The sequence below is a fragment of the Diceros bicornis genome, chromosome 2 (assembly GCF_020826845.1).
Source record: "Diceros bicornis minor isolate mBicDic1 chromosome 2, mDicBic1.mat.cur, whole genome shotgun sequence".
Lineage (NCBI taxonomy): Eukaryota > Metazoa > Chordata > Mammalia > Perissodactyla > Rhinocerotidae > Diceros > Diceros bicornis.
In genome coordinates, this window is record NC_080741.1 from 70,021,174 (window position 1) to 70,035,997 (window position 14,824).

At 41.4% G+C, this 14,824-nt stretch overlaps 1 protein-coding gene across 2 annotated transcripts; it reads right to left on the reverse strand.

The window, feature by feature from the left end:
• Positions 1 to 202: 202 nt before the first annotated feature.
• On the reverse strand, positions 203 to 14,455 carry PROK2 (prokineticin 2). 2 transcript variants are annotated; one of them, XM_058563121.1, is made up of 4 exons: positions 14,328 to 14,455; positions 10,840 to 10,965; positions 3,018 to 3,080; positions 203 to 1,708 (listed from the first exon to the last, which is right to left on the reverse strand). In XM_058563121.1, the coding sequence occupies exons 1-4, from the start codon at positions 14,421 to 14,423 to the stop codon at positions 1,604 to 1,606; spliced, it is 390 nt and encodes a 129-aa protein (XP_058419104.1). In that variant the 5' UTR covers positions 14,424 to 14,455; the 3' UTR covers positions 203 to 1,603. The 2 variants fall into 2 exon arrangements, with proteins under 2 accessions (XP_058419104.1, XP_058419112.1); XM_058563129.1 differs by lacking the exon at positions 3,018 to 3,080 and having other exon boundaries at positions 204 to 1,708.
• Between the last annotated feature and the right edge of the window lie 369 nt (positions 14,456 to 14,824).

A 14,824-nucleotide genomic window follows, 5' to 3' on the forward strand; every position in this document is an offset into this window, starting at 1 on the left:
AAGCCCTGGCTGAGTAAATAACTACAAAATGGACAATTTTTTTTTTTTTGCAATGGTTAGTGGGTTGGCATTGTCAAGTTTAGCCAGTTAAACACATTACATAAGTTGTTTATTTGTGATGTTGGATCCATTTACAATACTTGGTGGGTTTTTCAAGGCCAGGCTACATTGGCATCACCGTCCGGCTAGCACCTCGCACCTGCCTAACCACCGATGATAAACACTACATCACTATTTGCTGAATCAACACAGTGAAATCCCATGAGTCCATTCCTGATTACAATCAGTTTTGCATGTCATAATTTTCCTTCATGCTCCAAAACCTCACAGATTCACACATTGTTTATTTTTTGTACTACCTTAAAATTCATGCAAACAGAACTTTCCTGTATGTAAAATGAAAATGCACATACTGTTAGTGCTATTTTACCAACTTTGGAGTCTTTACCCATTTTAGAATGTGGGCTGTATAGGAATCTACTTGTAATAAAAACTGACAACAACGTTGACAAAAATAAGGATATAATATTAAAATAAATCAAATGATGTACAATACTGTCATTATTCTGATACAGAATTTTTACACAGCAATATTGATACAGGTACAAATGGCAGGATGTCAGGCAATCCATTACAATAGACCTTTTGGTTACAAATAAAGTTTAAATTACAACTTAATACTGATTTAAAAAGGCTAACTAGTGTTATGCCAGATTAAAATCAATGCTTCCTCTTCAAGTGACATTTTCTGGAACAACTCTAATTATGAGACTTAAAAAAAAAACTTTATAAAAAGAAATAAATAAATATAATATTGTATTGGAAAAGTCTTTTTTAAAAAAAACCCAAACTACAAATCTGGACTAAACTAATCCAACTTTCCATGTCTTCTGTCCTCACACCAGTCAAACAGCAGACCTGAAGTCCACTTGCATAGCCAAGTTCAGTGGAAGTTTAGAAGCACCCCACCTCCACTCCATATAAGAGAACTTTGGAGTGTCTGGTTCAACTACAGACTCTTTTCACTGTTTAAGTATCAGGCAAAAAGCTTGATTCTTATCAGTGATTCCGCCAGCAAGTTAAAGGATACGGACCCCATGCACACACTTTAAAATGCTAGAGGGTCAGAGAGGGAAACGGCAAAGAATAAAGTGAGAGACTTAAAATTCTTTGAGGAGTGAGAGACCAAAAGGGCTGTGTGTGTGCGTGTGTGTGTATGTGTGTGTCTGGGGCAGGGCTGGGGGGATGGGAGTTTAAGAAAAAAAGTTTCTGTAACAAAATATCAAATTCTTATTGTCCTCATTTTTGTAAAAATGGGTGAGTTATTGGCATAAAGAAAAGCCAAACCAAACCAAAACACAAACAGGGACATGAGAACTGGTTCCATAATGCCTTGCACTTTACATTTCTATCCAAAACTAAAATCCTCCTTCAATAAAAAATAATACATCATTTAAAAATCAAAGATAGAAATGTTACTCGGAAAGTTGAGGAAGCAACAGCATTTCTTTCTGGCATATTATTTGTTTGGCACAATCACAAGTAAATAGACTTTACAGACATCATGTGGCTGTTCACATTTCAAGTTTCTACTCTAAAGTGATTACTTTCGGGCTAAACAAACAAATCGATTAAATGAGGTCCGTAAACAGGCCAAGCCCGGCATACATGGACACGTGTGATGCATTCTCCGCCCGAAAAATGGAACCTAAAATAAAAAAGAAAACTGAGTCAGAGCAGGAAACATTAAAAAAAAAAAAAAAAGCCAAACTATTTTTGAGAAATATCTTGAATAATAATAGCTAGTGTTTATTGAGTGTTAACTATTTACCAAGCAATATGCTCAGCACCTTTTTATGTATTATCCTTTCCCATCCTTACAACCACTCTGTGAAGATGGAAAGTACTTCAATTATACCCATTTTATAGCTGAGAGACTGAGGCACAGAGAGATCAGTAACTTGCCCAAGGTCACATATCCAGAACTTGAAGCTTGGCTGGCAGTTGGACCACAAAGACCAAGCTTTTAACCACCAAGCTATACCACCTTTTACTTTTTCTCATTTTAATTCTTTTTATGGTGTCTTGCTGCCGAAGCTCCTTAAGGAGAGCATAACATTATGGGAAGGACTACATCTACATAATGAGCAAATATAAATTCACTGACAATGAGGGATATATAAATTCACACACAGATGTCAGAAAGAGTCAGAATTCCGGGAGATGGGAGGAAGAGCAAAAGAAAATTAGGGAAGGAGATAAGCTCGATTTGCAGAAATGGAACAAGCCAAACCCCGGCCTAGGGAGAGCCAGCAGTGAAAGGTCGGCTTCATTCTAAGGGTCACTCAACCGATATTTCTCAGAGCCCTCTGCCCCTGCCACCAGTGAAGCCGGGTTGACAGGTCAACCAGTAACCGGCACGGTGGTTGTCCGTGCCGGGGCAAGTCGACCACCCTCAAAATATGTATGCTTTCTAGGATGAATAGCAAAAATCATCCTCCCTCCCCTGGGAACAGCACCCTCTTGAGAATCTGCCCGCTTTGCAAGTTATAGGGAGAAAGTTTAACCCCAGGCCTGGAGGCAGTTGATTGGCAATGAAATGGATGGCAAATTACTCCGATTCAGGGTAATGCAAGAGAGTAAGCTATTACAGACTCATGCCTCAGGGATCCCTCTACAGTTTACACATGGCAGAAAACTGCATCCTTCCTGTTTCCCAACTCAAATGCTTTATTCGGTATCATTCGAGTGCATTTCCTACTCTATTCCACCAAAAGAGGCCGCACCAGACCAATTACCTGTCCTTAGGAGAAAATCTGAGATGCATCTTCCAGATACTTTCTAAACAGTTTCTTTATACATAGAGAAAGGCTGTCTGCAGACAGTGGCAGAACCATTCTAACCTCATTTTTGGGTTGAATGATAGGACGGATCCAAGTCTACACAGTCCCACAAGGGTCAAGGCTAATTATTCTGGGTGTTATCTTTGGGTGGTACCATGCTCAGGTTCTTCTTACCTCCTTTTTCCTTTTTCTTCTCTTCCTCTTTCTTCTTTCCTGCCTTCCATTTCCAAAATGGTTCTGGAAGGGCCAGGGAGATGATCGAGATCAATAAATACAAAGGGAAGAAAGGGAAGCAGTAGGAGGGCAGGGAATGTATGTGGCGATCAGGCAGAGCCACCCCAGCTCCTTCGTCTTTTTGCAAGGGCATTACTTTCAAGGATCTAACGACAGTGTCTACACGTGGGCACCATGGCTGTCAGCTCCATGCAGACTTGTGCTCAGAATGGTTCTGTCACTGTGTGAGTCAAAGGGTACATGGATGGCTGGCTCATTCGTTGGCACCGAGAATATGTCAGAGGAGGTGGGTACAGCCGGATTGGCTTGGACAATTACAGGTGGATAGTGGAGAAGTGATAACCCACAACCTTTATGATCTGTTCTGACCCTAAGACTTTAAGAGCTTCCTTTGCTAAGTCTAAAACTACTGCATGGGCCAGTGGTTCTCAATCTGGCGTGATTCTGCCCCTCAGGGGACATCTGGCAATGTCCAGAGACATTTCTGTTTGTCACAACTTGGAGGAAGGGGTGTTAATAACGTCAAGTGGGTAGAGGCCAGGGATGCTGCTAAACATTCTACAGTTCACAGGACACCCCTCCACAGCAAAGAATTATCCGGCTAAAATGCCAAATAGTGCAGAGGCAGCAATATCAAAGTAAAAGGAGCCTGAAACAAGTGAACTATAACTATAATGATCATGTCACATTGTTATACATGGAAAACACCAAGCACGTTTCTTTTATTCATTCTTTCAACAGATATTTACTGAATGTCACCAACATATGCGGCCCTGTTTTAGGTGCTGTGGACACAAAGACGAACAAAACAGAAAAGGCCCCTGCCCATCGTGGAGCTTAAATTTTAATGATGAAAGATAGACAACCAGTAAGATAGTTTCAACTACGAATAAGTGCCTTCATGGTGCTTACAGTCCTGTGCTTGGTGCATCATGACGCCATGGTCACTCTTTAGCCTGTCATGTGGGTTCTCAGTGCCCTGAAAACAGCAGAAAAGAAAAACAAGACTGGCGGCCTGCCATGGGCCAGGCGTCACAAGGCATCGTGTATAAACATCACACCAAACCCGTGTGCCAGGTTTTCATCGTGTTTTGACATAAGCTAAGTGGCTTCCTCTTGAGGTGAGGTGAGGAAGTAACACACTTGACTGAAGTCACCAAGCTAGAAAGGGAACATGTCATAGTCAAACCCAGTCCCACTTTCTTCCAAATTTTGCTCTCTTCTCAAATAGCACCATTCCCAGACTTTGGGCTCTTTGAGAATGGGACTCTTATTTACGAGCACATAGCACTTAGCCTGGTACATAGGAGACACATGAGAAGAGAGATCTGTTAAATGCGTATCCTCCACCAATGCCCCCACCATAGGCTGTAAACTCCCTGAAGGTAAAGGGGTGACCTTCTCAGGCCCTGTGGCTTCCCCTGTCCCCCCATACCACTGCCTGGCACTGAGCAGGCCCAAACTCAGAGACGGACTTACCCTGAAGGCAAAGAAGCTGAAGGCCCTCACTTGCGTAGACCCCTCCAGGGCCTAGAAGGGGCCCTGGCAATCTGTTCACAAGCTCATGTTTCTGTGGAACTTTCAACAATATCTTTGAATTATTCGTTTCCTTGTCGAGGGCACCAAGACGGTAAAAGCCTCAACCTAGATGTGTCCTAACCAACCTTAACATAATCATTAGACTGTCCTGTAGGTCCCTTTATACCTGGATGCCCTTTTCTTATTCTTAACAAATCCATTCCCTTTTTCAAGATCCAGTCTGTGTTTCTCCCTCCCTCCCTCCCGCAAGCCTTTCTTAACTGCACCAGCCCACAGCAGTTTCCCTCCTCCCCTTCCATCTGTGAGCTCCTAATGACCAGACCACAATTTCTGATATGATACACTCAGCAGATCCTTGCCAATTTCTCAAAGAGCCCATTCACTTCTAGATCTATGTACACTGTGTGACAAACCCGATAGTCACAAATGCATGACAGAGTGTTTACAGAAGATGCATATTCAGATGTACAAATACAGCCAAGGAGCTAACCATTCAGCCCACACTTGATGCTTTACTTTAGAATCAACTGTGCATTCAGTCCAAAGTTTCTAATCACCTAGAATTCCAAACAGAAAATTCTAGAAATTACCAAGGCAGAACCTTCAGCACTTTCAAGAAGGCATGATTCTTACCCACTTGCAACACTTTAAAAGAGAAAATAGTATTGATATGAAACAAAAGTATTATTTGTGATTTATCTCCAAACAGAATCAATTATGTCCTAGAAGGAAATACAACAGGATACATGAAAAAAAGCCCAGTCATGTGACATAAAAAGCACTGGTCTTACTATAATTTTTGATAAAATCAGTTTTGTTACAACTTTTTCAACAGAAGTACATAGCTTAAAAACATTCCAATGGTATGACAGTGCATAAAGTAAAAACTAAAAGTCCTACACTCCCACAGCTTCTGGTTTTAATAACTACGAAGAGTGCCATCGTATCTTAATTTGGTAAAGTTTCAAATTGTTTCTTCAAATTTTTTTCAAATAAGTATATATTCATATAACCTTAAATAATGCAATTATTCACCTATTCCCCTCTTGTGAGTAGAGGGTTAATGTGGGGCCCTGGCTGATGGAGCTGCCCTGACACCGACCTGGGCCTCCCACTGAGCCGCGGCCTGGGAAAGAGTCAAGAATAGGGAACGGTGGGTTGGCCTCATTGGGTTGGGGAAGCTGTTGCATGCCTCTGGGGCTCTGGGACTAGGAAGACATAAAAGGTTAGCAAGAAATAAGGGCAGTAGCTTCCGTGGGTCAGCGGGAGCTCCCACACACCTTGGCTCTCCTCTGTGGTAGCCACAAGCACCCCGTGTGGAAGGGAAGACAAGAGAAGCTGTGTGCTTGGGTAGCTGCTGAGTTCCCAATGAAATGAGGATGCTGCGTCTCCTATACGGTGTCCTCTACGGCTAAGTAAATGTGGTATTAGACCAGTGGGGCTCAACCAGGGCAATTTCCATCCTCCAAACCCTCCCAGGGGACATCTGCCATAGTCTAGACACACTTTTGGTTGTCACACCCAGGAGAGGGAGACCACTGGCATCTAGTGGGTAGAGGCCAGGGATGCTGCTAAACACCCTACAGTGCACAGGACGGCCTCCACAACAAAGAGTTATCCAGCCTAAAAAGTCAGAGCCCAGGTTGATAACCCCTGTATTACACACTACAGCACACTTATGTCTTGTTTCTCTGCCAATTTGACACTGTAATCACAGCTACGATGCTGCCCCAAGAGCTCAAATGTAGACAGTGGCTCTTAACATCCGCGATAAGAAAGACGAGGAAATTCGCATATCATGCTTGCTACCACCCATCTTTCAATAAACTTTGTAGTTATATTAGATGCGTTTTAGTTAGTTTTTTAAAAAATTTTATTCTCGGTTCTGAAATTATAATTATGTTTGTAATGTTTCATCATAGGTTGGTTCTAAAATAAAAACAGCTAATAATTTTTTAAATCTTCCATTTCTTCTTTTTTACCCAAACAAGATCCAGATTCTAATTTGAAATTTTTTTCTTCAGAAAAGCAGAATGTATCGGTCAACTCTTAAAGTGCAGCTAAAAAAAAGCAAAACTAATGCTAAAAAGTGGAGCAAAATAAAAAAACAAGATTAATTTTTTGGAGGAAACAGTTGTTTAAATTGAAAAAATTCATAAAATAATAAGCAATAAAAATAAGAGTATTAATTACATAATTATAAACTTTCAAAGTCAATCAGTAATCAGAATGGGATGGAAATGGCTAATCTTCGTAAACTCTGAAAAGTGTAGGTATTTTTTTTTTTTAATTTTATTTATTTATTTTTTCCCCCCAAAGCCCCAGTAGATAGTTGCATGTCACAGCTGCACATCCTTCTAGTTGCTGTATGTGGGACACGGCCTCAGCATGGCTGGAGAAGCAGCGCGTCGGCGTGCGCCCGGGATCCAAACCCGGGCCGCCAGCAGCAGAGCTCGCGCACTTAACCGATAAGCCACGGGGCCGGCCCTGAAAAGTGTAGGTATTAATAGAAATTAATGTTTCTTTAAAAACAGTGAAACATTCCCTGTAAACAAATGATTCAGTAACTCATTCTTAATTCAGTGTTAAAAATTAATTGTGAAAAATGAATACATGCTAAAACTATTATTTTCTTAAAAATGTGTTTAAAAAACATGCATCCTGTTCTTCTTAGGTAGACTTTTTATTTTTGAATTATCAAATGTAAAGTTAAAAACTATACAATTACAAAATTAAAGCCTCGAAGTGACTGTAAACTCTACAAATTAATTGATGCATGTGAAATAAAATAGTAAGCTGAACTCAATGGCTATCAATTCCTACCTATGGTTCTCAATTTCATTCATCAAATATTGTTCACTTTATTAAAATAAACAGACTTCTGTGGCTAATGACTAAGCCAAACCAGAACGGAAAGTTTAAAATCTGAACAGGTGTTATCTTCACGTACTCATAGCCTCGTGTTTTTAAAACACTAATCCCTGTGACTACAACTAGTTAATCCATGTTTTGTTAAAATTGGGGGAGGGTAGTAATGAATACATCACATTAAAATAGAATTTTCTATAGAGTGTTTACATTTTCACCATCTACTAATGAGCCATTAAAATTCAGAGTAGAGTTGCACTAGGATATATTTAGAAAATTTTTTTCCTCAGGTTATTTTGAATAGAATATAGTCAAAAGATATTCTGGAAGAAACTAGATTTTCACCAGGATAGGTTAATTTCATCCAGAACAAGTAACAACTCTGGGACTAAAAATAGGTCACTGAAATGACCTATGAAAATGTATTTTCAAGACAGAAAAAATAACCAATATGAAAAGCTGTAACATTGAGTTCTAGAAACACATTTCAAGTGGGCATCTACACAGGATGAAGGTTCAGATCTGACATAAAACCTTATTTTTCTTAGTACTTCACTTCTTTTCTCACTTCATTCTACTATGAAAACCATAATCCGTTATTAAAGATGTCATTATTAAAACTGTGATAAAAACAAAAGCGTAGAGCTGTCCCTGGGTTTATGGGAGAAGAATGATTTTGTTTACTTTCAGAACTAACCTTGCACTAAACCTGAACTAGAAACTATATCGGAACCGGGGAAATAGAATTTGGTTCTCTTTTAAAAATATCTCAGATTTGGAAAACTCATCGGAACTACAGGATGAGACGAAATCCCACTCTGGACTCTTATCCCTTATTCCAGTGACCATTTTACCCACACAAACCAGTTTTGGTTAACGGGACTAAAAAATGTTCAAATTAAACACAACGATAGCTTTCACGGAGTAGAAGAGTACAGTGGTTGAGACTGCACAGACAATGGAGCACCAGAAAGACGTGAAGTCCAGTGCCTGCCCTCTGACCTATCACCTTGTGACCTCAAGCAGTTACCGAAGTCCTCCGAGGCTGAATGAGGCTGAATGAGGCTGAATGTTGTTGTCCGGAGAACATGACAAAAATAAACCTACTTCACAGGCTTGATGTGAGTATTAAATAAGAAAAATAACATTTAGTACAGAGTATCTGGTACATCATGGCGACAACAAGTGGCAACTATTATGGCTGTTAATATAAAAATAGTTCCACAGAATATGTCAGTCTTCACTTGTTTTAGCAAACAGGCTTAGTGATTCTACTACCTAGGGCATGTGAAGTTATACTAACACTGGACAAAAACAACATCATTCTTAAAGGAGAAGGCTGAGTTAAGAGTCAAATTTTCAACAACAGAGACTCAAATGTACAAAAGATGACTCATATTCGATAAGGGTGATGAAAAAACTCAGACCAGTGCCAAAGGGGGCCAGGGCAGCTTCACCTCCTCGTGGGGAGTTTGGCATTGAGACAGGTGACTAACGGTTTAGAACCTTTCCTGTTCTAAAATGGCCAAGGGGCCGGCCTCTGTGGCGTAGTGGTTAAGTGCTTGCACCCCGCTGCTGGCGGCCCAGGGTTCAGATCCCGGGTGCGCACCGATGCAACACTTGTCAGGCCATGCTGTGGCGGCGTCCCACATAAAGTGGAGGAAGATGGGTACGGATGTTAGCCCAGAGCCAGTCTTCCTCAGCAAAAAGAGGAGGACTGGCATGGATGTTAGCTCAGGGCTGACCTTCCTCACAAAAAAATAAACTAATTAATTAAAAAAAATAAAATGGCCAAGAATAGAAGGTACATGTCATGTTTAAAAATGACAGTCCAGTCTCGAGTAGCAAAACCACCACGGGGAGGCACGGTCTACACGTAACAGGAAGTATTTCTCAAGAAAACCACAGGAAAGCCAAATTCAGTCTTCAGATGGGTCCAAACAACCCGAGTGCCTATTACAGCTCACAGAGCTAAACCTAAGCCCATTTATTTCACTAGGTTCATTCCAAGCAAGTCAAAATAGTAACTGTTATCTGCAACTGTGGAGTACAGGAAAGATGGCTGGCTCTACTACAGTTTTAAACGCTATGCCACATGTGAAAAAAAAAAAGGTGGAAGGTGGAATTCGGGTTGGTTTGAAAATATTCAATCTATGTTAAAACGAGAATATACAATGTGCAGAGAGAACACGGCAGAGGGACTGAGCTCGGCCGCCCACAAGCCGTCCAGCCCGGGACATGTCCTTTGGCGCCTCTGGACTTCACTGTCCTGGTGGGTAAGACAAAGAGGTGAGACCAGGGAAGCAAGACGCTGCAACCTGGCCTCCCTGGGAGATTTTGCTGAGATCATACTGTGTTTCAAAAGTTGTGAATCTGAAGGGCAAGGACTCTCCAGGCTCCACATACTTCTCTGCTCCCTCCTGTCTCCCACCCACCCCTCCTAATGTAATGCAAACCCGCCTGGCGCCCCCTGCAGACAGAAGAGCCTGCAACACAGCCCCTGGAGCCCTGTTCAATCCTGCCATCGTATGGTCATGTCACATATTGTCAATTACTTCTCAAAAGTGTTGTTTAGGTCACTGTGTTATTGAGCTATTAGAAAATAAAATAAATTGAAAAATTAAATATCATTAACCTCTAGGATTACACACAATCTTCTATAGATAGAGTCAAAACATAGGACTTTTAAATTAAGATACAAGAGGGCCAGCCCGTGGCTTAGCGGTTAAGTGCGCGTGCTCCGCTGCTGGCGGCCCGGGTTCGGATCCCAGGCGCGCACCGACGCGACACTTCTCTGGCCATGCTGAGGCCGCGTCCCACATACAGCAACTAGAGGGATGTGCAGCTATGACATACAACTATCTACTGGGGCTTTGGGGGAAAAACAATAAATAAATAAAATTAAATTAAGATACAAGAGTAATTGTATTATCGATGATTTTCTGTAAAACACAAAACACAAACTTATTTACTTCTGCCTCATCTGTAGGGCTGATATTAAAAGGCTTTTTGAGAACTTCTAGACTCTGATTTCTGCAAAGAAGCACACACGGTATAATATATATATATATTTTGGTCCTAAATAATTTTAAAGCAAATTCGTGTGTTTGAAATTATTTTGATGAAATGTTTCTAACGCCATGAGAGCAATGACATGAAAATGATCACCAGAATAAGGAGGGCAGAAGGCACAATTCTTTAAAATGGAAGGAGAGAGTAGGTGATTTTCTGATGTCATCTTCTCTAACTTCCAATTTCACGCAGATCACCCTGGGGTCATGTCATATACGCCTTGCTTGGAGTGAAGGCACTGCAACATAAGAGACTCACCACGCATACAAATATATATACTAACTTTACGAGTCAGCGGATGGCAGCTGTCTCCCACTTTGCCCATAGGTGTGCAAATCCTTATGCTCTTAACCCAGATACTAACAGCACAGCACATGTCTCCACCACACTGGGGGTCCTTGTCACAGGCCTGAAATGTAACAAACAAACAGATTAAATATAGATAGCGGGAAAGACTCAGGCTAAGGAAATCTAAAATTAGCAGTAAAAAATGCTCTTTAAATATCCAACCGCAACGATTTTAATAATCACATATATAAAAAAGAACTGTAATCTTCATTTGTTTTGCACATATTTACAATAAAATCTGATCAGAAGAGATTTTCCTACTTTTTAAAAAATGGCCTAGATAATGGCCCACACATTATGAAAATCTTAAATAAATACAAGATTTTTTAAAAAACAAAATCAGCTCTCTTTTCCTAGTGCTTTATGGCTGAATTGGCTTTGAACTTGAAGAACGAGTCTATATTAGTCTTATACCATACATGGCCATTAGGAATGACATAAACTGAATCACAGGATTTTATGACTATTAACTGCAGAATACATTGGGCCCAATTTTAAAAAGGGATTTAAATGGTCTCTAAATCTGGCATGAAATGCTCCAGACCCATAAAGGCACTGATGTAAATTTCAGAAGTGCTCATTTTCCCTTTCAAATATTTGCATTTTGGTTCATGAGACTTGATGTTTCTCACACCACTGACTTGATTTTCACCATTTCCTCTTTAAAGAAAGAAATCTCATAGGTTGAGGGTGGACAGACCAAGACTTTTGCCTTTATGTTACTCTTTTTTCGGGTGAGTAACCTGCAAAAAGGAAATTACTGGCTTAGGACGTACCTTTGTATACACTGCAAACTCAGCTGAACTACTCTATAAGATCCATCAGATTTAGAAATGCAAGTGACAGATGCAATTATCAACAGTGACTACTCAAGGCATCTGTTTCCAATATAAAAACTGTAAATACAAATAATCAGAGAATCAACTATGGAGAAATTTCCATACTCTACTAAATAGAAATAATGAAGTCTAAACTTATTTGCATGAAATAGATCTGAAGAACTATTGTTCTTTTCTAGAAGCAACAAAAAATAGGATGCTTTGTCTGAATGGTGTGCAGTAATCTATTTTGCTAACAACAAGGTAAAAACATCCTGTACTATACATATAAGAAACTAAAAAGTCTATAATTTAGACCCAAGTTTAAATGTACATTTATTGGAAACAACTAAAACATTCCGTCAAAATTCTTAGTTTTGGGGACTTCTCAAAACATAAACATATGGTCACACTCTTATTCATTATTTTTCATTAAAAGTGACCAACTATCTTGCTTTACAATTGATTTATTTCCCCCATTAGAATTTTTTCTGTCTATTTAAAACAAATATTTGGACCAAGACTACAATTTTCACCTGGGGGTGTTTGGACCTTTATAGGAAAATATCTAAACATTTCCATTTTCTAATTTTTATCTGTATGCCAGAAACCATGTATACGTGGTCATTACATTCCATAAATGAGATGTTCAGTACACAATCTTTTCCAATATGGTTTTAACGAATCTACGTGGACATATAAATCAATTTTTAAATAACTACATATATTACCAAAAAGAAGTAAATATGTAAGGTGAAGGTTTCAGGCAATATTTTATTTCAATAGATGCTCAAGACCAGGAATTCTGGAGCCCCACTAGCTCTTTTTATAAGACAATCAAAAATCCAGCCAAAATCTTTTAAAATTCAATCACTTGGATGTTTAACATCCTATACACGATGTATCTAGGTAAGTTACTGAGTTTTTCATTTGACTCCAGATGGTTCCTGTCATGGAGACATAACTACATTTCTTTATTGCCATGTTGCTTTAGAGAAATTTTTTTAATTCTCTTTTTGTAACACTGAGTTAAAACAACAAAAACAGCACACAGAACTATATAATAAGCTCAGTTTAAACCTCTCTAGCAGATAAACATCCAATATGATAAAATTTCATTTTGTAACAAAGAGCTTCAGTTCTTGGAAATATTTACAAAGAATTGCATAGGTTTATATATTTTTAATTAGACAGCTGTTTCCTAATGCCCTTTATCCTTAACCCATGGCAGATCTATTCAAATAGTGTTGTCCTGCGAATGGAACAAAAAGATACTTATATTGCAAAGGAATTTGGGGCTCAGAGGATTAGGAGAAATTTAAAATGAGCCAGCAGGGGAAAAGGGGAGGAAAAAAACCAATCATGTTTCAATTCTCATGTATTAGAAAGACCTGTAAAAACTTTTTTTTCAACCACATGGACCGGCTACTGACTAAGCTATTCAAATACATTTTTTAAAAAATCTCTAAATTATTCTAATAAATAACACGATGCACCACAACGCTTATAATTAAATATCTATTGGATATAACTAAATACTGTTAAAGTACAAGGGCTTCAATATGCTCTAAGCCTATTAATTAACACGGAGACAACAGAGCTTTATTTTCTCAAGACAATGACATTTCCCTTAAATGTAAAGGTTATTTCATTATCTATGTATCATCATTTCAATATAGAAGTTTTATTTAAATCCTATAATGTGCACTTAGATATCTGAAATAATTTAATGGAGGTGTAAAACAATTTCAGACTTTAAAAAAAAAAGAGTGCAGCAGTTGAACCACCAGGAAATGGTAGCGGTTTTGCATTGTTGATGTCAAGTAGACTACACTTTTTTATTTTGTACTGTAAACTCATCCTTCAGAACCACGCAAAGAAAACTGCTGGTGAGAGTATAGACTTGAATTAGTTCTTACTTCCAAAAATGCTGAAGACGTTATAAGTCGAAACATCTACATGGCAACCTACTCCATAATCATGCCGGACGGAGCACTGGAGTTGCTTTATCGGGAATTGGAAATAGAAAACTTTTACAGGGGGAACCTCAAGACGCTGAAAAACAGCCCTGGAACCCAGAAGAAGCGCCCACATGGCTTTTCAGAGCGCACACACGGCCTCGGACCAAGTTACTTCAAAGGGTTTCTGCGGAGGATGCGTTGGGGAGCAAACTCCTTGCCTATGAAATTAAGACTCGGGATTTGGGGTATTCGTCTTGCTCCTTTGCATGTCAGAAAGAGGCCCTCAAATTTTAAGGTTCGAGGCGGGAACGTCTCCAAAAAGTGCTTGAGAAGACTCTGAAAGAAAACTTCTTTCAGCTTAACAGAAAAAGGGAGCAAACACGAGGAGAGAGGCTGTAGGGAGACAAGGGGGAAGCAAGCGGGAGAAGGCGGTGATGAAGGTGGTGGGGTGACACCTGGGTCACTTTTTCTTCCCGAGCCATCTGGTGCTTTCAGAGCGGAGCACTTTTCCAAGTGCGCCAAGAGGCGACTGAGGCAGGTGTCCCCGCTCGGGGCGACCCTCCCGTGCCCCTCGCGTCCCCTTCCCCAGCCCCCGGGCGCAGCGGGCGCGCACCCCGGGCAGACAGGTGCGCGGGGCCGCTTACCCCGGTGATGACGGCGGCGTCCCCGGCGTGGGGCGTGAGCAGCAGCGGCGGCAGCAGCAGCAGGAGCAGCAGCGGGGCGCAGCGCGGGCTCCTCATGGCGCCCTCGGGACTGGCCGGCGGTTGCGGGACGTTGGGGGCGCAGGGCCGGGGCGCGCTCGCTGGAGCGCGGAGCAGCGGGCGGGCGGGCGGCTCCCGCGCGCCTCCCGGCCGTTATAAAGGCGAGCCCCGCCGTGACTCACGCCGGCGCCCGCCCGGCAGCACGCGCGGGGGGCACGGCGCGGGCACACACCCCACGCCCGCACGCACAGCAGCGCGCCCACCCCGGCCCCGCCGGCGTCCGAGACGAGCACGTGCCGGCGCGCGGCTCCCCGCGCCCCCGCCTCGGGCGCCACGCAGGCAGCGCCCCCCGCGGGGCGCCCCGCTCCCGGCCGTTCTCTCGCCTCTCGCCCGCCGCCGCCTGTGGCACGCGCCCGGATCGCTTTTGTGGTTTGAGACAC